We start from the raw sequence: 26,728 nt of genomic DNA, 5'->3' as shown, positions 1-26,728 counted from the left end.
CCAACTGTTTCAATGAACAATGGTTCTGCTTGGAGGGTGGCACAGACATTAGGTGAGGGTAAGAATCCATCTTCAAAGTTTTAATACCTCCTCTCCTCCTTTTACAGATAGCCCTTGCTACAGATTGCCTCTTGGAATCCAGTATCTGTCCATCCTTCCAGAAAGCATGGGGTAGCTGGATCTAGTGCTTTTTTCAATGAAATGGCTATCTTGTAAGGCTCCCCACCACTGAGAGACTAGTTAATGATTATGAATGCATGCATGAGATAGCTGTATGTATATTGAGTTGAGTACTTGTGTGGAGTCTGTAGGTGTTTTCTACTGTCCTAGGGGCCAAGACAGAATCATTTGTTGGAGATTTACTGAGTGGAGACAAAGATAGAATAAGAACAAAAATACTGGCCATACCTCACATACATCTTTAGAGCAACACCCCTCCATTGCTACAGGAGGGTGTGTGAGAACTAGGGAGAGAAAGAGCCAATCACTCTTAATTGGAACTTTGCCTCCATCTCTCTGCAGGTCTTCTCTTCTGGGGGATGCAGGTACCAATTTTACAAGTCCAGAATCTTCTTTAATAATCTCTTACTCTAGGTGATCATATTCAGGCTAAGAAACCTCCCGAGAACCTGATCTGTATTTACAGTAGAGAGGCTCCTTTCAATATCTACAGTGTTTATGGTTCCCAGCTCAGTCTAGGATCTTACACAGCAGAGAAGCCAAACAAAAGACAAGGTGCTTGCGTAGGGAGCCTGGGCACGAACATGTGAACCAGCTGTTTTGAAATGGGATTTGGAGTGAGCACGAGAAACACACTAGAATGGCACCTTTGCACTCTTCTTCCCAGTACCCTGAATCCTCTTCCCACTCCCTCTCTCTGTTGTTTCCTCCCTCCTCTCCCCGCTCACTCTCTCCATTGCTATGTTATAGTTATACAACACTCAACGCTTCTCTCTAAGCCCCTATTTCGGTATTCTTGGATGGGTACAAGTGGTTGTTGATGCCATCTCCAGGTGACCTCCCAAGCTGCCCAGCAATGTGCTCCCTCCAACTACAAGCAGCTTGCCTGGCTTTGGCTAGTTTATCTGCAAGCAAATCCTGGAATCTGGCATTAGGTTGCTTTTCATCTGTGACTCTTTTGTATAATTTATAGATTCTTAAAAAGTCAAAACCTGCCAGAGACTAGTAGAGATGATTAATCTAACACCTCCCCCCTTTAACCAATAAATAAAAGGCAGTTCAAGAAAGAGAAATGGTCTTGTCTATGTGGCAGAGTTGGGGAGGCTGGACCGAAAACCAAGCATTTGTCCGAAGCTCTGTATGAGCTACCTAGCTTGTTACTTTAACCAAAGACAAGAAGCAACATAAAGGAAGAAAGGTTTGTCTAAAGGGGTTATAGTTCATTGTGGCAGGGAAGCCATGGGGTTAGGAACATAAGGCAGTTGGCCACATCATGTCCACAGTCAGGAAGTAGAGATGAATTTTGGCAACCAGCTTGCCTTCTCCTTTGTATTCACTGACTCCTGGATGGTGTTGCCCACTTTCAAAGTGGGTCTTACCTCTTCAGTTAAACCTTTTAGGAAACACCCTCAGACCCACTCAGAGACGCGTTTCCATGGTGATGCTAAATAAATCCAGCCAAGCTAGCAATGAAGACTAGTTATCACATGCTCTAGGAAGGTCTTCATCCCTTATGTCACCAGGGATGTGCCCCCTGTGGGCATCGGCACTCTTGAGGCCTTCCTTAATGCTGTCACCCACAGCCTCACTCCTAGCCAAGTATCACGGGCATTTTATTTCAGTGCCTCGGACAGCAGGAAGGGTGCAGGCTCTTTACAGACACACTCTCCCTAAACCTATTACCGAATGAGCAAGTACGAGAAAATTCATTCCTTGAGGTGGTAAGCTGATTTGTGCAGCACGTAAGTTCTTTTGTTGTTGTTTGTTTCAAAAGTAATTTATTCATTATCCAATGGATCAATAACAATAAAATTATAAAATATCTAGCATGATCACAGCTTCTTGGGCATCTGAGAAACATGACAACGGAGGTAGTTGTGCCTTCGGTAGGAAAGCGACTGTTACTCAGTTATCCTCCAGACTTTCTGCAAATATTTATGGGCTTTATTTTTAATTAATTGATTATTTATTTATTTTTTACAACCAGGCTGGTTTCTGCTCCCCCCTCTTCTCCCAGTCACTCTACTCCACCACCAGAAAAGGGCAGACACTCCCCCCCCCATGGATATCAACCAGCCACCGCATATCATGTTGTAGTAAGACTAGGCACCTCCTCTCCTATTAAGGCTGGATAAAGCCCAGTAGAAGGAAAGGGTCCCAAAGGCAGGCAACAGAGTCAGAGACAGCCCCTGCTCCCACTGTTAGGAGTCCCACAAGAAGACCAAGCTACACAACTGTAACATAGCATGTGACTTCTTTAAGTGGCCATTCTGCTCATTTCCTAAGCACAGGTAGTCTCCAGGAGCCAGAGCACTGAACTGTTATCCAAGGACCATACTTAGATGAGGAGGAGCCAGTTGGTTGCCTTTCTTCCCATCTCCTCGACTTCTCCTGTCTTCAGGAGAATGAGGGGGCATGTGTGTGCATGCAAGTGTGTGGAAGCCAGAGGTTGACTTCTAGTGTCTTCCTTTACTGTTCTTTGTGTTATTTTTTTGATAGAATCTCTCACCAAACCCAGAGATCCTGGGTTTGGCTATAACAGCTGTCCACCAAGCCCCAGGATTTTCCTGTCTCCATCTCTGCCCAGTGCCGGGGTTAGAGGCATGGCTTTTATGAGAGTACTGGGAATCCAAACTCAGGTTCTGGTGCCTGCAGAGAAGGTTCTCTACCTACTGAGCTCTCTACTCAGCTGTGCTGTTTTCAAGTTTTTGAGTCAAGATCTCACTATGTAGCCCAGACTGGCCTTGAACTTGTAATCCTCCTGTCTCAGTTTTTCAATTGCTGGAATTACAGGTGTTTGCCACCACTGTTAACTTGTAAGACATTGATTCTCATACTGAAAGGTCTCTTTGGTTTACAGAGGACAGGACTCAATGTCCTCTCCTCTAGGCTTTTCCTAGAGGCCACAGACTTCCTTCTGCTTTGGTGGGGGTTGGAGTCGGTACCGCTGCAGAGGCTGCTCTGCTTGGTCAAATCTTTTATTCTGACGGTTCTATTTTAATTCCTACACTCCGAGCTTAAACCAAAGATCTGTCTTGGTCCTCATGAAGTATGAATGGGGGCAAGAACATTGAGAGGGAAATGGAACTCAACTGTGCTTCTCTTCCCTTCCCTGTCTTTCTGCCCCCCCCCCTACTTTTTTTGGTTACACATTAGAAGCTTGCCGTGCCTTTATAGGTTATAAAATGTCATCTCTATTGTCCCCTTGAAGGAATTGCTCTCCTTCCTAACTGAATTTATGGCAAAATTTCAATAAAAATCTGACAATAAAAGTCCAAATGCACAATAAACATAAAACCGCTTAGTAGTTATAAATGACGGTTCATTGCTTTGAGTTTTAAAGTATTAATAAATTAAGGTTTCCTCGAAAATTCTGAATTTTCATCTCATTAAAAGGAGTCTTCTGGAAGTATCATCTTTGGCTGTATTTTTAATGGCTCAGCCTCGGTTTTTCTACCAGCGGTTCACTACATCACTCGGTCAACAGATTACAGAAGGGTTAGTCATTAGTCCCACTTCCTCTCACCTACATTCCCTCAAAGTAACACAGCTAACTTTTTGCTCTTTCCTGAGCACTTTACATCCCATTTTTCTCTACAGTTTGATTGGATAAGTACCACTGTTACTCTCATTCTACCGCACAAAGGCACTAACCAACTTGCCTACCTGTCCCTGAGAGGTATATGCACCGCTGCATACTCAAGATTGGCCTCCACTTGCCATCCTTTGTTACACGTGTTCTGGGAATTGTAATAACAGAGAGAATACACGCATCACTCAGAGCAAGTTTTCTCCAATCGATATCGCATTCATTTATTTGAGTGAGGAAATATTAATGTCTCTCTGAGACAGCTGGGGAGGGATGTTGGACCACTGCTTCTAATCATAGAAACATACAAATGAGCACATATATCATGCTAGCACACAGGCATGTGTACACGCATGCATGCTAGCACACATACATGCTAGCACACATGTTAGCACATACGTCATGTTAGCACTTACGTGTGCATACATGTATACTAGCACACAGGCATGCTAGTGCACACAAGCATGTGAACACACAGGCACACTGGCACACATACGTGTTACCACACAGGCATGTGCACACACACTTGGAGGTGAAGCTTATGTTTGCAGAACTCTCTGAAGTAGGAGACTAGATACACTGGTGACAATCGCTGTGCATTCTTTCTCTCAGGGGAAGTCAGAAGCACAGAGATGAGAAGGTTTACAAGCTTGGCGCTCTGGCAACGAGTCCATGAGAAGGTCCTTCAGCCTGGCTATAGTCCAGGAACTGTAGTATTGCGATCAAGATGACCTCCAAGTGAGGCAGGTGCTCAATACCAGGCACCTCCTTTGGGCCTCCCCTCAAAGCTTCTCTCACCTGCTTGGGGGGTGAGGACCAACCCCTCTCTGTACCTCCTGCCACGATGCTTTCACAACCAATTACAGTTCTATTTCATTCCCAGCAAGGGAGCTGGCAGCTTTGGGTCCCCTCAGCAGGACTGGCTGGCTGCAATTAATGTCTCTTCTAGAGCTTGATTAGCTAAGGGGAGGCCAGACTATTTCTTCTACCCCTAAGCCCACATTTAAATTGGGAAATGGGAGGTCTCCTATCCTGTTGGCTATCTTCAGAGTCCTTGGTTAGTCCAAATGTGTTAACCCTTCGTCTCTCTCTCTTAGTGGTGGAGTTAGATCATAGAACCAAGATATCATCCCTCGACTGGATGTTCCCAGGAGTAAAAGAAAGAGACTTCTTGACACTTCCTTTTAATATCTCCAATCCAGATTAATAGGATGAGCTGAGTATCCATTAACTCCCAGCTAGAGCTGAGGATGCTACAGGAGCCATAGATGTAATGGTTAGAACTCTGAATGTAGAGGATGATTTGCTTGACGAAAGGCAGAGAGTTCAAATGAGGAGAAATGAGGAGAGAAGGAAATTAATAAAAATAGAATGTATTGTGTGGTACACTTTGTACATCTGGTAGAGTGAGGAAGTGCTGTAAAGCTGTACTTACACAGATAATGGGACTCAGGCTCAAGTGAAGGAAATTGTCCAAGGCCAACTAGCTAACATAGTAGAGTGATTGTCTCAATGGCCTCCCCATTGCCGCTTTCTTTTGGCTATGACCATTTCCATCAGGTCTAGAGAAGCTACATGCCTTGCTTTGGGCAATGGACAATGTGGATGCAGGCAGAGGCTTAAAGTGCTTGAGGACTAAGTGCCCTCTCTTGCTAGTGGGACTCCTTCTGTTGTTATGCCAACAGGCTGGGCAGTGTTACTAGATGATATGAGACACCTGGACCAGAATTGGGTCATCCCATCCTGGATTAGCCAGTATTTAGCTAACTCATAGTCAAGATCAGCCAAATCATATCAAGTGAATCATTCATCTGTGAAGAATAGTAAGTGGTCATTTAAGTTTTTTCTTTGAGGGTACAAATGCAGAAGAGTACTTAGTGGCTAGGGTTGACGGATAGAGCTAGTGGATGGCACAGAATATGGGTGCTTTCCATTTATCTTGAAAAAAAAAGAAAAGGTTGGAATTGTAGCAGGGAAAGACACAGGTTTCATTAGGATACCTTTTTAGTCACAGATGCTCAGTCACATGAGGCTTTTACTGGGAGTCTGTAATGTCTCTGAATCTGGGCAATTGTGAGCAATCCCCTGTCTGGCAGGTCTTTCATGTTCCAAGCGGTTCAATCCCGAGTACTTACTCTGGTGGTTGCCATCTTGGAATCTGGGTAGAGCAAAGATCCTTGACAGGAGTTCTCAGATCATCCCAGTCCTCTACCTGTTCCTCCAAGGGGGCAAGACCCTCAGGCTGAGACTCTGCAGGTTTCCCCTGAATACGTCTTGGTCCTTTCACGGCTGAAAGAGCCCGTCCTCTCCTAGACGTTCTTCAGTTGCATTGCTCATTGCCAGAGTATTACAACTGAAGGCTGCACCTTCCCAAAGAAAGATACAGTGACAGATTTTCCACATTTCCTGAGGCTTCTTTCTTGAGTCGTGGCTATGATACCCTCAACAGATATCTCTGAGAATATGAAGAAGGGGAGGGGCCTTGAGTATGGAAGAGCAGCAGCAAATACTAACTCTGGTGTTAGCGAACAGCATTGTTCGGTATCATTGTTTTGAAGACTAACATGGCAACCTGTGTTCATAGCCTTAAAAGTTCCCATGCGCTTTGAAGGAGTGGCTCCATTCCTGGACATGATTTGTAAAATCAGGAAATCACTAGGGGAATTCTTTTTTTTTTTAAATATTTATATTTATTATATGTAAATACACTGTAGCTGTCTTCAGACACACCAGAAGAAGGCGTCAGATCTCGTTACAGATGGGTGTGAGCTACCACGTGGTTGCTGGGATTTGAACTCAAGACCTCCGGAAGAGCAGTCAGTGCTATTAACCACTAAGCCCTCTCCAGCCCACTGGGGGAATGGGAACATGTCCCTGATTTGGGGAGGGGACATTTATGTGGGAAGGGGAGCTGTAGCTAGAGGAAATCTTAATTTCTAATCAATCATTACATAGTTTTAAGATACAGTTTTCCTCTCGTCCCCCAGTCTCTGAGCAGGTGCATTGATGTGGTAGGAAGTCTTGTCTTGTGAAACCTAGAGACCAGCAAAGCTCTACAAAGAGTGGCTGAAATGTGAAATGATCAATGATGTGAGAATGGGATCTAAATATAGGGCCTTTCAGCATAGATGGATGACGACTGGGGGCGGGGAGGGGAAATGAACAAAGTGTTGAACAATTATAAATCCTAAGAACAAGAGGAACATGGCGCTGGCTCGCCAAGTCCCAGACTCGACTGAGAACATTGAGTCACAAGTGCTTGCAGAACGGCCTGGTCATCGGACAGAGACTAAAAGCAAACAAAAGGGAGCCGAGACTTTCTTTATCAGCCCCTAATTAAGCAAAACATGAGTGTAAGATTACGCTGAGACTCTGGGCGGGTTTGAAATGCCTGTCGCCATGTCTCTTGGGCTGGGGCCATCTTGCATTTTCAATATGAGGACTGAGTGGTGGTGTTCCACCCAAGGCTGCTGAATGTTCATGAAAGGAGACTGTTCTCAGCCCTCAGAGGGAAACAGTGTTTGTCTGTAAATCTCTCCCCCACACCTCCACACCCCTACACCCCCACCCTGATCCTCTGTCAGCTTTACCCCATACAGGTGTCTATGCCTGAGTTCAAAGAGGACATTGGGAGGAGTTGCTGGTGAGCAAGAGAGGCTCTCTTGGGTTCCTTCCATTTGTTGGGGTTGGGGGCAATCTAACTAGAGACTAGAGTAGGGAAAGAATACTTTTAACACACTCCCAACACCCCCCCACACACACACAGAGAGAGAGAGAGAGAGAAAGAGAGAGAGAGAGAGAGAGAGAGAGAGAGAGAGAGAGAGAGAGAGAGAGAGAGAGAGAGAAAGAGAGAGATCCAGAAGGTAAGGACTATAGGATTCTTTGAAACAGAAAATAAAATTGCCAAGATAACAGCAGCCACAGCGACTTGGAGCTGCTTAGTTTGGAGCCAGCAGCCTGGAGTCTATTCGCATGCCAGAGTCATTCAAATTCGCTTAGCATGCTTTCTGCTGACAGGGAGCTGCAGCCAAGATTTCAGGAATAGTATGCTTTCCTGAGAGGCGTGCAAAGAACGGAGCTGGGTTTGCATCAGACTCTGGCATGGGCAAGGTCCTGCAGGGAAGTGGGGCCTTGTCTTGGGAGCATGGGACCTGGGCAGGGCTCAGAACGGAACCTCTTCTGTGCCACTGCAGCTTCCTAAGGGTTTTAGGTTGGTCTGTCTAAGTCTGCGGTTCACCCTGTGGGTCATGGCACCCCTGAGGGTCACATATCCGATCTCCTGTCTATCAGACATCTACATTTGATTCATAAAGGTAGCAAAATTGCAGCTCTGAAGTAACAACCAAATAATGTTATGGTTGAAGGTCACCACACCATGAGAAAGTGTATTCAAGGGCTGCAGAGTTAGGAAGGTTGTCAACCACTGCTCTAAGTGAAGTACAATGATTATGAGGCTGATTTGAGGAGGAAGACTGGTCTACAGGAAGAAATGACAATATACAGGCTTACCATAATCTCTTTAAAAAGTGGGCAATAGATTACAAGCAAGAGTCTTTCCTTCTCTGAACCCTCCTTTGTTGCTAAACTCTTTTTCTTAATGATAATTATTAATGCATATTAGTTATACACACTAGTGAGTTTCACTACAATTTTCATGCATTGATATATTATGCTTTTTGATCACATCCACTCCCGTCTCCTTCCTATTCTTTCTTTTTTTTTCTGCCTTTAGGCCCCACCCTCCCTACCTCACTATCCTCTAGTTCTTCCCATGCACACAATAAGACCAAAACTGTACCCAAAACAGGAGAGGGAAAGAATGATGCCCGTGACCAGCCACCCCCACCCATCGTCACGAAGAAGGTAGAATTCACAAATGTGAAAAAACAGGCTTGGGTGGAGGAGGGTAGGTCCTACCAAAGGAGGGCTGTGGAGGCAGGAGGGTGAATAAGGACTTGGGGCACTTTCTTCTTCCCTCCTCCCAACATGCCAGGGCAGATATCAAATACCTGGAAACTCGAAGCTTCCCTGCAAGGCATCACCTAATCTCATATTCCTGGCTCACAGCATCTTCAGGCTCACAGACTTCAGGCCCATGGCTTTCAAGTCACCAAAGTACATTACTTGGTGAAGCAACAATAGTTATAGTTCTCTCGTTTGCAGAGCCGGTACCTACTTCCTTCTGTTAGGGTGTGAAAAGTTTCGGTAAAGGTAGGTATCCGTGGAAGGGCATGGTATAGTGCCACCACAGACACTCCCTATGTGTTCCATAGGGTTCTAAGCATTTCTCATCATATCTTACCCCATTTACTCTTTCTGAGAAACCTAGGAATACAGGAAGTGTCTCTGGCCCTACTTTAACCCATAAGGAAACTTGTCTAAGGTAATGTATAATGGAGCCAAGGGCTTCAGCAACAATGTCATACCACCTCGTGCACACCAGGTCCTTAGGACAGTGCTTGGCCCCTAGCACATATTCAAAGGCATGGACTATAAACTAGCAAGAGAGGCAACCACAGGCCAGGGGGCGGTGGCGCACACCTTCAATCCCAGCCCTTGGGAGACAGAGGCAGGTGGATCTCTATGAGTTCAATGCCAGCCTGGCATACAGAATGAGTTCTAGGACAGCCATGGCTACACAGAAGAAACTATGTCTTGAAACACACACACACACACACGCACACACACACAGAGACAGAGACAGAGACAGACAGAGACAGAGAGAGGAGCGACAGAGAGAGGAGAGAGAATGGAGAGAATGAAAGAGAGGAGAGAGAGGGGAAGAGATGAGAGAGGGAGGAGAGGAGGCAGAAAGAGATAGAGAGACAAAGAGAGAGAGAGAGACCTGGGAGCTTGGAGCAACTTGCCCAATATCTTTCCACCCAGCAAGTGGGAGATATGGTACTTGAACCCAGAATTCAATGCCTGTGACAGGAACTGGCACACAATGAGTCCTCCATAAGTTTTCATTCTCGATGCTTATTTTTATCTTTGTGTACATAAAAGTCTCAAAGTAATGTAGGAGGCAGAAGGTTTGTTAATGAGTATCTGGTCCAACACGTTACAAAGTAGGTCTTAGCCAATTTTGTTTTAAGTGGGTCTTCGTGGAGTCGGTGTCTTTGGGTTGCAGCCAGTGTGGAGATGCTAAGCAAGATTCCCAAGTGATTCTGATGCAGCCTCAACTCTCAGAAACAGTGGATTCAGGTAGAGATCACTTAAACTATAGTCCCCAGCCACATAGTGGGCAAGCTGGGATTGGAAAGGTGTTGCTTCTATGCTTTGCAGGGCGATCCTGTGGGCCTGAATGCGGAGGCTTTCCACAGAGCTCTCTGGCCCGGCTTGGTACAGGAGCCCTAGTGAACACTGGCGGAGCCGTCTCTGCTGTGTCTTCCAGGCCACTCTGTTTCTCGGCGCTGCCCTGCGTGGCTGGGCGGAAAGGCCGACTAGCCAGTGAGGAGTGCCGCGCAGCTTCAGGTTTTGGGAGGGCAGACCTCCCAAGTCTTACAGCTCTTAGAACAAAAGGCTCAGACAAAGGAGTAGATCTTTCACACTTTTACTTCTCTAGGTAATATATATATATATATATTACCTATATATATATATATATATATATATATATATATACACATACATACACATATATAAATATTTATATATATTTATATACACACATACATACACACACAGTTTTGGGGGTCATTCAGATTTCGACAGCAGTTATCTCTCATTGGTTTGGGCTGAGAATCTTTATTTGCATGTAAGAGGACTTGACCAATATTACACACCTCTCCTTCTGGGGCTTTTGGGGGGAGGGTTGGGGCTGAAATCTAAGCCAAGGTCCCTGGAGCTACCACCAAACTCCTGCTGTCCCTCGAGAACAAATTCGCTCTGCTCAGTGGGTGCTCCGGGGTTCCAGGGCGGTAGCTCGACTGGACCCAGGCTGCCAGAACAGCCCACTGCCCCACGTGATCCTACGGACCTAGGGCCCTGATCTGAAGCATCCGAAAGCAACACGTCACTCCAGCTATTTGCACCAGCAGCCTCTGCCGTATCCCCTAAGCCCTCCAAATGATGCATTAATCACAGTGAATGAAAATTAATTTTAGGCGAATTTCACCACAGTACCTCCAGGGAGCATCACAAGGGGTTTGGAGAGTTGAGGCTGCACACTCCTCTGCTAGTGTGCAAGGACCGTAGAGGACTGACTCAAGGGGATACGTCTCCACCTTCCTTCCAACCTGTCAGATGATTTGGCCTGGTTTCTGGAACAAAAAAAAAGAGAACATAGTGACCTGGCATCCCTGAAACTTCCTGAGAAGTGTAGTGGCCTGGAACCCTGGACATGGGCCCAGCCCACTGTATGCAAATAGCCCAATTCTAGTTTCTCAAGGCTTATCTGAATTATGTTTTCCTCTTGAGCCAGGCAGAGGAAAGAGGCCAGACCAGCTTTTAATTTTGGCTCTTTGGTAACAATAACGATGGTAATGATGAGTTAGACAGAAAGACAAACAGACATTAGATTACACATCTGGGCCATTAGAAACACAGATACAATTACGCATATGCACATTAAGTGTGACCTTCTTTCTTCCTGCCAGCCCTCAAATCCTGTGGCTTGTTTACTATGCAGATCATGTTCGACTTCACAGAATTGGATGTTATTTAAATTCAATTATTGTGAGGTTAAGTTCTTCTCTCTAGTAGCAGTTGAGTAAATTTAGAAGACGTTAGAAGAAATAGGTATATTTATCTTATACTAGTTAAATTATAGGGAGAGAAGCAGGGTAGGAATAAAATAATTACCAGGATAATGAATGTCACAGATTGAAGGGCTTGGGTTCGCCTGTCCACCTTTCTCGTCCCTTTTAACATTCCAATTATTTTGAGACGATGAACAGATAAACCAGGACATTTTCCATGAAGATGCACGTAAATTAGCTGTGTGAGGCTGTCCGTGTCTGGGTGTTTCTGAGAGTAAGTGGGTGGTATGAGAATAGAAACAGAAATAATTTTGTAGGTTAATTGGATTTAGTGTCGATAACTACAGCTTATTAGGGCTTTAAGTCTCTTCTTAGTAATAGATTTCTCTCTCCTTTAGATCAAGTTATCTCACAACAATTCATAATTTCTCTCCAATATTACTGGCATGCTGCTGGTCCCTTGAAGCCAAGATTTGGCCTTAGATCTATTGACAAAAGCATGGTCTGTGTGGGAAGGAGTGTGGATGGATGATCAAGCTAAAAGACTCTCTTCTGAAAACAGAGTTGTTCGTACACTTTCTAATACAGTATGCACAACATTCAGGATGGCTTGTTTGTGAACAATAATGGGTTTTCAGGTCTCGGAGCATCTTTAGGGTCACTATCCTCCCTCCCCTCATCCTTCACGGTCTGCTGGCAAGAAGGCCATCATGATAAGCCATTTTTGTCCTGATTCTGATGACAGTATACATCGACTCCCAACGTCTAGAGGATGAGGAAATGATTGTTTACTGTCCTGACGGAAGAAGACACTAGAATTTTCCAGGTTCCCTTAGCTTTTTTTCTTCTATTCATTAATCCTATTTGGGCATTGTCTCTTCCTGTCTCAGTCTTCCTCCACAAACTCAGAATACAGCCACACAAACAACTGATCAACATCTTGGACCCATAATATTATTTGTTGTGCCTATAGTTTGTGTGTGTGTGTGTGTGTGTGTGTGTGTGTGTGTGTGTGTGTGTGTGCACGCGCGCGCGTGCTTGCATGTGTGCATGTGTACACACAGGCATGCATGCTCGTGTATGCTCTCACACACAAACTACTGATAGTCCTCACTGTTAGCTGGACCCAGAATGTGAGGCTTTAAGGAGAGACAGAAAACAGGGCCTGACTTTTCTTGTCAGCTATATATTATCATACCATAGACACTACCTAGGTCAGACACTGGGAACTCTCTCTCTCTCTCTCTCTCTCTCTCTCTCTCTCTCTCTCTCTCACACACACACACACACACACACACACACACACACAAAACCCCTATGACCTAATTCTTACCCTTATGCCCATTCCTCCCTATCACAATGCAGAGTTCTAGCCTGGAGGGGAAATTTTGACTTTAAAGTTTAGATCCTATGGGTCTTCATATCACAACATCTCCAAGACTGGACTTTCCTTCACTAATTTTTTAATTAGTAATTTTCTTTACTCCTCCGAACAATCTTTAGTGGATTAGTCTGTGTGTGAAAACCTTTGTCTCTTAACTCCTTTTCAACAAAGGTCTCCTCCCCACTAAGGTTGGAAGCTTGACGGTGGAGGGAAGAGGAACTGAGAGCCTCTTTTGACCTGTCCTCCTCCCCCATCCCCCACCACGCAGACATCAGTTAATATCCCATGAACATGACCTAGAAGTGATTCCAGAGATGGAGATGGAGGAAAGAGCAATAGGGGGCATATGTGTCCAGTGAGGGAGATCCCAACAGGGAGCCAGCAAGGTCATCTCTCACATCAGGACAAAAATGTTAATGGTTTTAAAGACAGGCTGCTGAGGGTGGAAGAAGAGATGAAGGCAATGATACCAGTGTGGAAAGAGGGGGGTGGGGTAACCATTTGATAAATGGAGCTGTTTTCAGAGCCCAACTTGTTCGTTTTCATGAGCATGTAGCAAACTCCCTGAATGGGTACTTCATTTGTGACGTGGGGGCAATAATCACTAACCACACTGTGCTGAGGTGGCCAACAACATCACATCTACAGACATGAAGAGAGAAATGCAGGGGAAAAAAAGAAAAGAAGGAAGGAAATTGATAATTGAAGGAGTTGGGAAGATGTTTTTAGTTTTGTTAACCCCTATGGTAGTGGTTCGTAACCTGTGGGTTGAGACCCCATTGGCAAACCTCAATCTCCACAAATACTTATATTACGATTCATAACAGTAGCAGAATTATAGTTATGAAGTAGCAACAAAAATAATTTTATGGATAGGGATTACCACAGCGTTAGGAAGGTTGAGAACCACTGCTCCATTGTAACCATGGAACACTAACCTCCATTTAAGTTGAGTGAGAACTAACTTACTCCCTTGTTACCCTGCTTTGATAAAAAAAAATCTCTCTAAAGCTCTTCTGGTATTTCGTATCAATCTTGGCCCATTGGTACTTCTTCCTCCACCTTCAATATAAGCCCAACTTCTTTTTTTTTTTCATATTTCACCTAAAAATGAAAAAAAAAATCAGAAAGTTTGCCAGACTCATAGATAATTATTTGCTCTCATCTAACTTGATCTATCAACATTGGATAAGGTTAATAGTTTCCCCCCCACACACACACACACTTCTTAGCATACTTGTGTTCTTCCATGGCTTTGGGAATGCTGTGTTCTCTTTCCTTCTCTTCTCAGCCTCTTGTGCCAGTTCCCAACGTTTTCTGACCTCTAAACATGGCCATTCACCAAGAAGATCAGACATAGTGCCTCTCCTTTTCTGGCACTCACTAACTACCTCACTGCTAATGATTCTCACGCCCCTGTCCTCTCTCGGCCCAGATGCCAGTCTAATGCATCTGCAGTGTTTGTTTGGCATGCCCGCTAGATGGCTGATGGGCATGTCATGGATCATTTCAAAAGTCAGCACCCAGTCTTTAAACCTGCTTCTTTTCAGTCTTTCTCAACTAAAACAAATGCATCCATTCTTCCCAGAGCTCAAATCAAAATTAGCGTCATCCTCTATTTTCCTGCTTTTCTCTCACACACCACATACAATCCATCAACCAATCTCAACATTTGTTTCTTCAAAAATACATGCAGAAACCAACAATTTCTTAGGTTTTGTATCGACATATTCATCCTCCACTTGGATTATTTCAATGACCTTCCATCTCCAGGTTCTGTCTTTATGTCCCTCTCGTCTGTCCTCAGTAGAGAAGCCTTCATGATCCTGTCATGCATAGTCAGATCAACACAGGTGAATAGAAGGGCTTAGAGACAGAATCTCTCTCTCTCTCTCCCTCTCTCTCTCTCTCTCTCTCTCTCTCTCTCTCTCTCTCTGTGTGTGTGTGTGTGTGTGTGTGTGTGTGTGTGTGTGTGTCTCAAAGCATTCAAAGCTATCCATCTCATCCATAAATGCCAGGCCCTTAGATGGTCCACAAGACTTTCCTTATCTGTTTCCTCAACTTTGATCCCAACTTTGACATCCTCTATCTCCCTTCCTCTCAGTACTCAATCTTAATATACCAATGTCTTTGGTTTTCCTGAAATATGTCAGTCATTTTTTCTGCCTCAGAGCCTTTGCACTTAATTGTCCTGTCCAGATTTCTTGGTCCCATATATCTGCATGGTTTACTCACATCTTAATTCAAGTACCCCTCTTCGCAGGGCTCCCATAGCCATCGACTATGGAATATAGTTCGTTTCCTGGTTGCTGTGACAAAAATATGAGAGTGTCACTTGATTCTAGATCCATTCAAGTTGATGACCAAGATGAGCCATCATAGAGTTCCAGGAAATACAGTTTGTCGTGGCAGGAATGACAGGGCCGTGAGACCACAAAGCACCTAGTCACCCTACAGCCAATGACAGTAAGCAGAGAGAGAGAGAAATGCAACACTTGTCCTCAAGCTTCTTTTTCCATCACTCTGGGTCCTGAGCTGTGGGATGCTGCCACCTACACTCAGAATGGGTCTTCCCTCAAGTTAAGCATTTCTGGAAACAACTTCACAAACACACTGAGAGGTGTGTTCCCATGGTGATTCTAAATGTAGTCAACGTGACAATGAAGATTAACCATCCCAGTCCTGTTTAGGATCTCAGTCCACATGTCCTCATCCACAGTCCCTTTCCCATTCTATGCTTATTGTCTCCATAGCACATGATGGCTTCCCTTAGATAGACATAATTTACTTGTTTACCTAATTTATTGTCTTTATCTACCAGATAAAGACATCTAGAAGAGAGAACATAGTAAGTAGATATTGAATGGACAAAGGGGTGACTGAACACAGCTTCAAGTGGTTAACAAGTTGATCAAGGTCACACAGACTGTCAGAGCCTGAATAAAGCCAACAGTGTCTAGGATGAGAGCCAGGCTCTTGATCATCATGAGTCTCAATAAAGGAAAATAACTATAAACTGTGCCCTAAGGCTGCTGTTTTATTGTATCCTTGTTTTGCTCTCCCAGAACAGCAAACTCCGGCCCAGCATGGGGCTGTCTTTGCCACATGATGCTGTATGTATTTCTTCCTGCTCCGTGGCAGAGATGCCTGGTTGTAAGTGTGTGTGGGGGGGAAGCAATCTTGGACTTACCTGGCATTACCATAGCAACTGGGTAACCTAAGGACACTTGAAGCCAGATCTTCAGACTGAAAAAGGCAAAAAAAAAAAAAAAAAAAAAAAAAAAAAAAAAAAAAAAAAAGAGGCTAAAAACAAACAAACAAAAAAATATCTGTGAATGGAGAGATAACTGTGGCTACCAAGTGCCTCATTAGAAGAAGACTCTTCGCCCTCTTCTTGGTCCCTCTCACCGGGTTAGTCACAGCCACAGCTAGAAAATTACCTAGTCCCGATTCCTGCCTGTAGCACCATCTCAACCCAAGAGACTTGTGTTCTTCTCTTATCTAGCATCTCTAAGGCAAAGGTTTCCTCAAGCACTCCCAGTGTCCTCTAGTAACACAAGGACATTTCTGGACTGGGAATCTAGAATACCGTGTACTGTCCCAGAACAACAGACTCTCATCGAATGTCCTTTAATCCTAACCCCTCTCTGTGACCCAGTTAACTATTTCTTAAGCTTCTTGCTTCTTTATTACCTATTTGACTTATCTTAGCATGACAGTAGGAAAAGGGAATTGTAATAAAAAAAGATGAAGGCTTAAAGAAATATGTGTTAAAACTGTAATTTGTCAAGAGGGCTTACTGGTGCTGGGGACTGTAGAGCACTTTGTATGCTTCGTCGAATTTGATCTTCCTTTTAAGGAGATAAGAGCTATCTGCACATGGAAGGTAAAGAAACAGCAGCCCAGAGGTTAGGGGCTTGCCTACATTTGCTTAGCTAGTAATGGCTAAAGAGACATTCAGAACCAAAGTGCTTGATTTCTAAAATGTGTGCTCTTAGCTACTCTCACAGACTCCCTCCCTTGAAAGCCAGAGAATTAGAGGAGTTCCCTGTTTCTTCCTTGTCCCAAAGCCCTGAGGTCACTGAAGAAGCCTCTTGTCCCTTGGCATTTAGTGACCCCCCCCCTTGGATCTTCTGGCATTTGCTGCACTCTGCAGATTAGTTTATTATAACCTGCACCTAAGGGTGGGCCTCAGGGCCCTGGGCCTGTGTAGTTTAGTCCACACTTTTCCTGGGCATCACTGGTTTGCCTAGTTAATGGAGTATCAGTAAGCAGTGTAAATCTCAGAGGATATGAAAATGATGTAGTACCAGACTGTGTGTAATGAAGCAGGGAGAGGAGACAGAGCTGCAGCTGGCAGTCATGGGAGATTTGGCTGTGGGGGCTGAGGTGGGCTAGAAATATCCCTCCCTCCCCCAGGGAAGGAGGCAGGAAGAGATGCACAGCACAGGTATCTATGTAGTGAGGCTCAGGCACTGATACTGGCCAGAAAGCCCTGGCTTCTCCTTTTTTTCATTTCACTGGCTGGCTCCATGACACGGGCTCTACATCACATCTTCTCTTCTGTTAGGGGATCTTAATACTGGGAGGCTAGGGGAAGGGTGTCCATCTCAGTTTCCATATTATACCATGTAAACTTGTGTATGTATGGATATGTGCATACAAGCATTTGATCCTCTCTGTGTGTGTGTGTGTGTGTGTGCGTGTGTGCGTGTATGTATGTGAAAGAACTGTATGTGCATGTGTGTGCACATGTATACAGAGGCCAAAGGTCAGTCTCAGGAGCCATTCACCTTACCTTTTGAGACCAAATGGAGAGTGCCATTTTTAATTGAGGCTAGCTAACCAGTGAGCCCCAAGGACCTTCCTGTCCCTGCCTCCCTAGCTCTGGGATTCAAGCACCACGTCCAAGCTTCTGTGTGAATGCTGAAGGCTAAGCTTCAGCTCTTCACACTCATGCACCAAGCACTTTACCAACGAAATGGAGATCCTGCTCCAGCTTCCCCCTCCCCACAAACCTCCTCATTTTTAGCTTGTAAGGAGTTTACTGTGAAGAACATCTTCATTACATTTAACATGATCCTTTTTTTTTCTGCTGCCAGTTATTTCTATTCTATTGTTCTTGAGGACATGTGGGTATAACTAGAAGATGGTGAAGGACCCAGGCTAAGTTAGCATTTCACCCTAACCAGTAAAAGGACCGTGGCCCTCCTCCTGAGGTGCATTAAAACATATCCTAGGCAATTGGTATAGGACTTGCACTAACACTGTTTGAAAGAGCTTCTTTGTGGATTTTTTAAAATCTAGTATTTCTTTCACCAGATACATATTTTTAAAGGAGTTTTAATACCCTGTTTACTAATATTTGTAGTGCTAGTAGTGAGTCCTCAGTCTGCCTTTTGGGTTATCCAGTGTGGATGTTGGGGAATTAACAAATGGCTTTAGGAGAAGCACCTCAGCTCTGGCCTGTGGACACTTAGACCAGGCCTGACCAATCGCACTCCCTCTGTAGGTAGCTATGTGACTCTCAAAGGGCTCTAGTGAGAGCTAATGGTCTTCATCCAGAGCCAAGGAAGAGAGCCTCAATCCTGTAAAGGGCTGTTTTCATCCAGTAGCTCTTCCATGCCTTTTCTCCTTGCTGCTGTTCAAGAAACAAGGGTGCAGGCTGCTGTCACTTGGTTTCATTGCCAGCGACCGGAAGTAATGTCTTTTACCTGATTGGTGACTTGACATGACTGCTTAACAACCCGATTAATCAAACCTAGCTCATCCTGTTAGAATTAATGAGCCTAGGAAATGCTGCCATGAGTAATGAGGGCTTTGCTCCTCCCCCAGCACCTCGATCCACTCACCCCCTCCCATTTCGGTCTTATAGCCACAGCCACTCAGTACCATGGGGAGTTACAGTGTGCTGTACTGAGCGGCCAGCAACATTCACCAACTCCTGCCTGCTCTTTCCTGCCAGCCACCATAGAACCCAAGACAGGTTGTGTCCTAGAGAGATAAAACCTCTTGTTCATCAAACAGAGAAGCCCATGATGAGCTGAAAAAGTCAGATTATTGCACCGTAGGTACTGTACTGGGTGCTAGAGAAGCTAAAGTGTATAAAATACCTACCTGTGTGGGAAGTCATTGTGTAACGATCTGCAGACAAATGGGGAAGTACCGTGAAATGAGATTGGGAAAGGCCACAGCCAAGAGAAGCAATTGGTACTTGAGGAACAGAATGGGCTGCTGGGTACCTAAGTATCTACTACCCAGGTAACTCATTGCACACAGGTACATGGACTTCCAGGTACTGGAAAAATTACTGGGTTAATAAAATAAACATCATTCCGCTTCTCACAAAGTGGACAGTGCTGGAGTCTGGGAAGACATTTGGTTTAGTTTTTCATTTTTTCATTCAAACACAAAAGGTTGCCTTTAACTGTAGGACTTAGCACCTGTGAAAAGGGGTATAAAGATGTGAACTTCACCCTTGCCTTCCAGGGGTCCCTTGGAGAGCAGATAGGTACATAAATACATCCTCATGGCTCCATGTTAAGTTCTCGAAGAATGAGATGCTACATTCACCCAGTGTAAAGTCCTTTTGGGTTGAAGCACTGATCTTCACCTGGAGAAGCCATGGGTGACTCCCTGCAGGATATGGCATTAGATCCACCTCAAGAACAGAATTAAACATTTGAGTAGACTGGGAACAAAAGGACTTCATACAGGCCAAGATTACAATTTTGCATATAGGAGTTAAAATGAAAGGGACAGATGTTTTCTGAAATCATAGGAGGCGATGGCTAGTTCTATAGTCCACAGTGAAGAGCAAGACTAAACATGCAGATGGATACACTTAAAGGCCAGAAGATCCTGGACTTGCTTGTTCATAGTTGAGAACAAGGCTTAGTTTCCTAGTTGATGAAACATTCAAACAAGCAGGGAAATGCCTCCAGTGGCATTATCCCAAACACAGCATCACAGGGCTCAGGAATTGGGCTGTGCATGGGTCCTTTGAGTAGAGGAACTGAATCCAAAATAAGTGACCCGGGGTGAAAGCATGGAGAGTAAGGGAGGAAGCCACGAGTAAGAGCAAAGGGGATGCAGAGCCCAACTGTTAAGGTCTCTGGGAAGGTGAGTAAAAGAGCTGAGCTAATGGAGTGGACAGTGAACTGGGACAGAGAGAGTGAAGAGAGAGGAGATGGAATCTGGGAAGTGGTGGTGCATGCCTTTAATCCCAGCACTCTGGAGGCAGTTGCATGCATCCCTCTGAGTTTGAGGTCTACAGAGTAAGTTCAAGGATGGCCAGAGCAACACAGAAAAACCTTGTCTCAAAACAAAATAAACAAAACCAGGAGATGGCAGAGAGAATAGGTGGTGAGATTCACAGAGGCACTTTGGGGCCACCATACCAGGTGAAAAGAGACAAAGTTTTCAATCATGGCTATCTGATGTTCACAGAGAGCTCTAGAGAATGAGCCACACTCTGCCATCCAGTTACAAGGGGCTTCAGATTCTTACCATCTGGCTTCACCAGATGGTTTATTTTCCTGTTTTCAATGCTCCTAAGCTAGTCTTTTGTCCTTTGCCCCAAAATAAGCTGGAGCAACCCAGGCCTTTGACAAGGGCATTGGGCAGCCTCCAAGATCCCATAGGATTCAGGCCTGACCTACATTTTTTTTTCTACTCAAGGGCCCAACACAGAAAGTACCACTGAGAGGCCCAGTGTCTTCATGTACTGGCATGTAGGAGAATGAGAAAGGTCCTATGGCCTCTAGGCATCTCTAGACTCAAAGTGAGCCATGGGACATTTTAAACATCACATTTAAAACTGTTACAATCAGACTACTGAGAAGTATAGAGAAGAGAGTCCTGGTGGGACTGGGGATAATCTGTGTGAGATCCTGTGTTCCATCACCAGCAGTACCAAAAATACAAATCCTGTTGTATTGCCTCACCTGTGGCTAGCTGGAGATGGTAGTGGCTGTCTTGCTTTTGGTTTGAGTTTTCCAAGTCACTCCTGTCTCCACCAGCCGATTTCCATCACTTGTGTTGCCTCTCTAGTCCTGTGGGTATTTACATTTAGTTGCTTTTCTAAAGAGAAACTCATGGAGCCTACCACTCACCATTGAACTACAGAAGGCTTCCTTGGACATCCTAAAGACTCATCGTTTCATGTCTTACCAGGTAAAAGGAAGATCTCAGAACTGGTAACTGAGCTGCCTAAAGCTTCCTGGAAGCTATGATAGGGACACTGGAGTCCAGGCCTCTCCAGTAGATTCCAGTAGATTCTGGTGGCTCCAGACAACACTTGTGACCTTATCTGGGCTATCAGAGTGACTCAGACCAGGGTTCCAGTATCCATTTACCTATCTATCCTATCACCCACTGGACTGAGGCTCCAGTCTCACCGTATTGCCTCGTTTTCTTCTCCACAGGGAGAGCTGCTAAGCCCATGCCGCTGTGATGGTTCGGTCAAATGTACCCACCAGCCATGTCTCATCAAATGGATCAGTGAAAGGGGCTGCTGGAGTTGTGAGTTGTGCTACTACAAGTACCACGTCATCGCCATAAGCACAAAGAATCCTCTACAGGTAAATCCAGGGCTTCCTAGCCTGGAATTCCCTCATTATCTGCTTTATGGTAGGAGAATTACCAAACCTTAGATTCAGGGCAGCTTGGTAACTAGGTGCCACATGGTCAGGAGGTAGTGAAAGACCTTCTTTTCTCTTAAGTCTAGTCAAAAAGGGGAAAGGTTGTGCAAAGAGAGAAATACACTCTATATGAGGGGAAATGTCAGGGGAGATAGATGGAAGAGACAGAATAAGAAAACATATTGGTTAATGAGAAGAGGAATGGAATATAGAAGAAGTAGGAGATGAAAAAAGGACAGAAGGACAAGAAGGGGAGACAGAAGGAGGGAAGAAAAGAGAAAAACAAAGAGAAAATGAACAGACAATTGGGAAAATAAGGTTGGAAAATGAGGCTTGAGTTTAAGCCAAGGACCTGAAAAGGAGCTGGGTAGACCAGATGGTTGGTTCAGTGGTGTTTTCAGACTTTAATATGCTTGTGGTTTACCTGGAGTCTTAACAAGTGGATTTTGATTCACTGGTCTAGAGCAAGGTCTAGAGCCTGCATTGCTAACAAGCTATGAGAGTTACTCCTGCTGGCCCACTGACCACACTTCCTGTGATAAGGGGCAGAATGGGAAGGAATGGAGAAGAAACAACAAAGAGGAACAAAGAAAATGGAGGGGGAGTACAACAATGAGGAAGCCATGACAGCAGAGTAACAGAGGCCAGAATTAGAGTAGAGATCTGTCAATCAGATTGGCAAAACTCAGGACTCTCTCTGCCTACTCTCTCCTCTCCTTCTCTGCTGGCATAGCCATCTCCCCCCCCAATTGCTGGCCAGTCCTATGTCAATCAGCCAACTCAAGCAGTTTACCAGTAATAGTGGCATGTGAGTGCACACACACACACACACACACACACACACACACAGAGGGGTGGGGAGAATGCACTCTGCTTCTGAAAATACCTCCACACGCACATCCTCAGTCAAATAAGCAGGCATGGATTCAATTAGCCAGCGAGACAGTGAGGATGAAGACAACAGATGCCTGACAGTTTCCCTCTACTGTGAGTGTGACAGAGTCAACCTTGCAAACCCAGGAGGGTCTGAAAACATGAGCGGCTGAAAACATGTAGAATTGTCCTGTGGCGTTCTCCATGGGAGACCCTTGGGAACTGGGGAGAGAGGCGTCAGATTCCCAGGCATCTCAGCCTCTGCTGGCTCCATCTTCTGCCATTTGTCTCGGATCCTGAGATGTCTTAAAATAGCAGCGCTGTGCAACAGCTGGTTCCAAGTCCTCAGGGTACAGCGGAGGTCTGAGTGCATTGACCCGCCCCTTTCTTTAGAGCTGACTCAGGCCTCAGGAAAGGTCAGATCCACAATCTATGAACTTACTCTAAGACACCCCCATTGGTTCCACCTTTGACTCATATAATGAAAAAGATCGTTCAAGTATAGCTTTTTTTTTTTTCTTGGCATAAAGAAAAGGTTATTTTTAAGTCTATGTCAGGTAAGCAAATGGCAGTGCTGGCACTATCCATCTGTTAATCTATTTCCAAGTTACTACCCTGACTTCAATTATGAGTTTCTAGGCACTGGGGACCTCTCTGATTCTGTTGGTCCTGGAAACTCAATGCTGTGTGCTGAGTAAATGCCAATTCATTTTTTCTATATAGAAGTAGTTTGGACTTGAAACTATGCTGTATGGTTGTGTCCTAAATTGTTTCAAGTGTGTATCCTGAACTCCTCTGGCCTAGTCAAGTGTCATACAACTGTCTGCTCTGTCACAGTGGTGACCCTTTGAGCAAAAAGCCCAGCTGGACTATCTGTAGAAGTTGGGGCTAGCAGACCTGACTAAAAGCCAAAAGAGTAATGGATAGGGTTTAGCCATCAGAGCAGGGAGGTACCTTCCCATATATCTTGGCTCTCTCTGGTTGCCCTGGTTTGTGTCCCAGGCAAAGATGTAAGAAATAGTTCAAGTCTTCATTATGGAACATACTATTAGTGACCTTCTCAAAACAAGGTTTGCATCTAGAATACCTACTGAGAAAGGAGTCATAGCCTTGTGGGGCTTGAGGCTCCATTGTCTACTTTCCTCTTTGTCTTTGATAGCTCTGAACAGCAATTTCATTAGTGCTAGCTTCCTGTGGTTTTAGTTAACCATGGCTTCCTGGTACCCAAAAACATTAAAAAGAAAACTCCAGAAAGAATTAATAACTTGTAATTGCCTATTGTTCTGAGTAGAGGGAGAAAATATCATGCCTTCTTCTCCATCCTACCCAGGATGTGAGTCATTCCTTTGTTCATCCATCTAAACTGTATATGCCATTTACCTATTAGTTACTGAGTAATCGCCTTGGCTAGCAGATTACCTGGCATGAGTCATCACAGTACTTGGTCCACTACGGTCTGAGGCTTCAGGTATCTACTAGGGAGCCTTGGAATGCATCCCCTTAGATGAGAGAAGAGTATGATATATTAATGAACATTTAGTTACTGCTTTGCTAAGTGTTAGTTCATGTATAGTATCAAATTAAACCCTGGAAACAACTCAATGGAGTACTATTATTATTCAATGAACAGGTTTAGACAATGGAGGCAGAGAGTGATTTGTGGACTTGTTAGAAGCTGTACAGCTATGAACCAGCAAAGCAGGTTGCTATCTGCAATAGGAACCATGGTTCCTGAGTCCAAGCACCTACCCTTCATATAATAATACATAATACAGGCACACATACACATGTATACTTACCCCTGCCTTGACATGTTTATATGTGTCTTTACTGAAACATGGTAAACAATGCCCTTCATGCCCTGGCTTCGCATTTAACACCCACAATACCCTAGGAAGAAGTAAGGACCGATGACTTCCATCTTTAAAGAATGGAAAATTGACGGCCATCATGGTTTATGGTAACTTCTTGCTCACACTCAAGTTTGAGGACACGGCTCAAGCAGAATTGGGTCCTCGGATGCCTTATTTGGTGTCCCTTCCTGGTGTAGAGAAGAACATCTCCTTGCACTTCATCCACTGCTTTTCACTTCCTGGTGCTGCAAGACTGGAGTTCATAGGGAGAAAGTCTTATGATCTGGGGATCAGAACCTCATTTAGAATGAGATTCTGAGGGCTGGAGAGATGACCCAATGCTTAAGAGCACTGTCTGCTCTTCCAAAGGATCCAGGTTCAACTCCTCGCACACACACACGCAGTTCACAACTGTCTGTAGCACCAGTTCCAAGGAATGTGACACCTTCACACCAATGCACATAAAATAAAATTAAATACATAGAATGAGATTCTGGTGTTCCGGGTGTTTGTTGGCAGTGGGGCTTGGCACCACCCATGCCCTTCTCCATTCCCAGCCCCTGCTGTCCGATCTCAGAGCTCTCTGCTTCTCAGCTTTCTCCTTGCAGTGCCTCCTGTTAAAGTTCCATGGAGCCTCACACAGGACAAGGAGGAGCTTTTGTCTATAGCATGTCATCCTCTCTCTTGTTCAGCGCACTCACTTTAGTCAGAGGCCCCATCAGAAGATTTGGGCTAAAGGGAAGATTATCAGGATAAAGGGGACCTTTCTGTGCTTCCATGTCTTTGAGATTATGAAAGAGGAGGAAGAGTTGGGTCTTACTGGTACCACTCTAATTACAGTTAGAAACTCTCTGCTAGACTGTGTAGGGCTGGCCCTGGAAAAAGCATTTATTGTACATGAGAGAAGTCTATATGATAGGGCCATCTTCTGGAAAATGCCTTTGTTATGTGTAACTCTAGGCTGGGAAAGCACTGGAAAATTTAAAGGGCTAATGCTCTGTAATGGGATGCTATCAGTGTAATTAAATGTTAAGGCCCATGTCCTATATCTGGACTAAAACTGAGATATTTTCCAATACCTACTGTTCCTTGGAGGCCACTGGCCCACCCCATCTGTGCCCAGTGATGGCAGAGGGAGGGGTCCCTATTGGCAGGTGGAAGGCACTGTGCCTCCCTTCTGTGTTTACATCACAATGATTCCTGGGTATGTTCCAAGAAGAACATACACATATCCATGATGAAAATTCTTAGATGTATGTGGTCCTGAGGCTGTGGGTGTCATAGGGCAAGGGTCTTGTCTAGTTTTGTCCATTGTTTTAGCTCCAGCATCTAGAATAGTGGCCAAGCACATGGAAATGGTCAATACTTATTTACTGAGTGCAATGAGCCTAAACTAAAATCCTACTCGAGGCTAATTTAGGACATTGCTCTATAGATGAAGCATAGAATAATAGAATTCCACAGCCCGAACTCACTCACACTCCAGCCTCCAAGTCAATACTGCCATAAGCACACTGGTTTCTCTCTTCCTTTTAGAAAGAAAAAAGGAGTTGGTGTATTGTGAACTGTTTTTTTTTTTTTCTTACTCCCACATCCCATGTCCTCTCCTTCCCTGTCAAATTGTTGATCTCTAACATGTACCTGAAATGGCATCCAAGGTGGCTGGGTAGAAACAAAACAAAACTGTCAAAGGAAGACCCGTGCCCTCTTAGCACCTATTAGTGAGGAAATCAACTGTGCTGCTCTAGAAGAGATATTCTGCCACTTTGGAGCAATGCCCACACTAGCTCTTTGTTTTTCTTCATATTTCTATGTTTTTGAAAGTCAAGTATAAGGATCGCCTCCCCAGCCATGCCTGCCCAGAGCCCCCTCCTTGCAATGATGTCTGATCAGCTTATATGGTACAGGTTTCCTCTGCGTCAAACGTATAATATAAACCACAAAGATGTCCACTGGACTACAAGTGGAGAAGCCCTGGTCTAAGCTCTAGGCCAATGGGCTGCTAGAGCAGAAGTAAGAGTGTGGGCATGGGATCCGGGCACTCAAGCAGCTAATCTGTCACTCTCTCCTCAGTGGCAGGCCATATCCCTGACGGTGATCGAGAAGGTTCAGATTGCAGCCGCCATCTTGGGTTCTCTCTTCCTCATCGCCAGTATCTCTTGGCTCATCTGGTCGACCTTCAGTCCCTCAGCAAAATGGCAACGTCAAGACCTCCTCTTCCAGATCTGCTATGGGATGTATGGCTTCATGGACGTGGTGTGCATAGGTGGGTCTGGGGGATTGTCTCTGGGAGAAGGGATGAGCTACCTAGTAAGGAGATGGAAAAAAAAAAAAAACAACTTCAGGATTCTCTCTTCTTAGAGGCCAAGCAGAGAAGCAATGGACTTAAGACCCAAGATCTAGGATGAGGCCATGTCTTAGGCGTAAGAGGTGGGTAGGAAGAAGAGGGGGGCTGGGCAAAGAAGAAAAGTTGAAATCATTACCAAGCAAATCTGTCTCGGCCAGTA

General features: G+C 44.8%; 1 protein-coding gene across 1 annotated transcript in view; it reads left to right on the top strand.

The window, feature by feature from the left end:
• The window catches only part of Marchf4 (membrane associated ring-CH-type finger 4), a 112,982-nt gene that overhangs the window by 67,040 nt on the left and 19,214 nt on the right, over window positions 1-26,728 (top strand). Inside the window, exons 2-3 of the mRNA XM_031367896.1 lie at window positions 21,280-21,435; window positions 26,295-26,487. Coding sequence (XP_031223756.1) covers window positions 21,280-21,435; window positions 26,295-26,487 — 349 coding nt within the window. The remainder of the gene's footprint in view (window positions 1-21,279; window positions 21,436-26,294; window positions 26,488-26,728) is intronic.

The sequence above is a fragment of the Mastomys coucha genome, unplaced genomic scaffold, assembly GCF_008632895.1.
Source record: "Mastomys coucha isolate ucsf_1 unplaced genomic scaffold, UCSF_Mcou_1 pScaffold14, whole genome shotgun sequence".
NCBI lineage: Eukaryota > Metazoa > Chordata > Mammalia > Rodentia > Muridae > Mastomys > Mastomys coucha.
The sequence above is the reverse complement of the archived record's forward strand: the minus strand, read 5'-3'. Positions and strand labels throughout refer to the sequence as shown.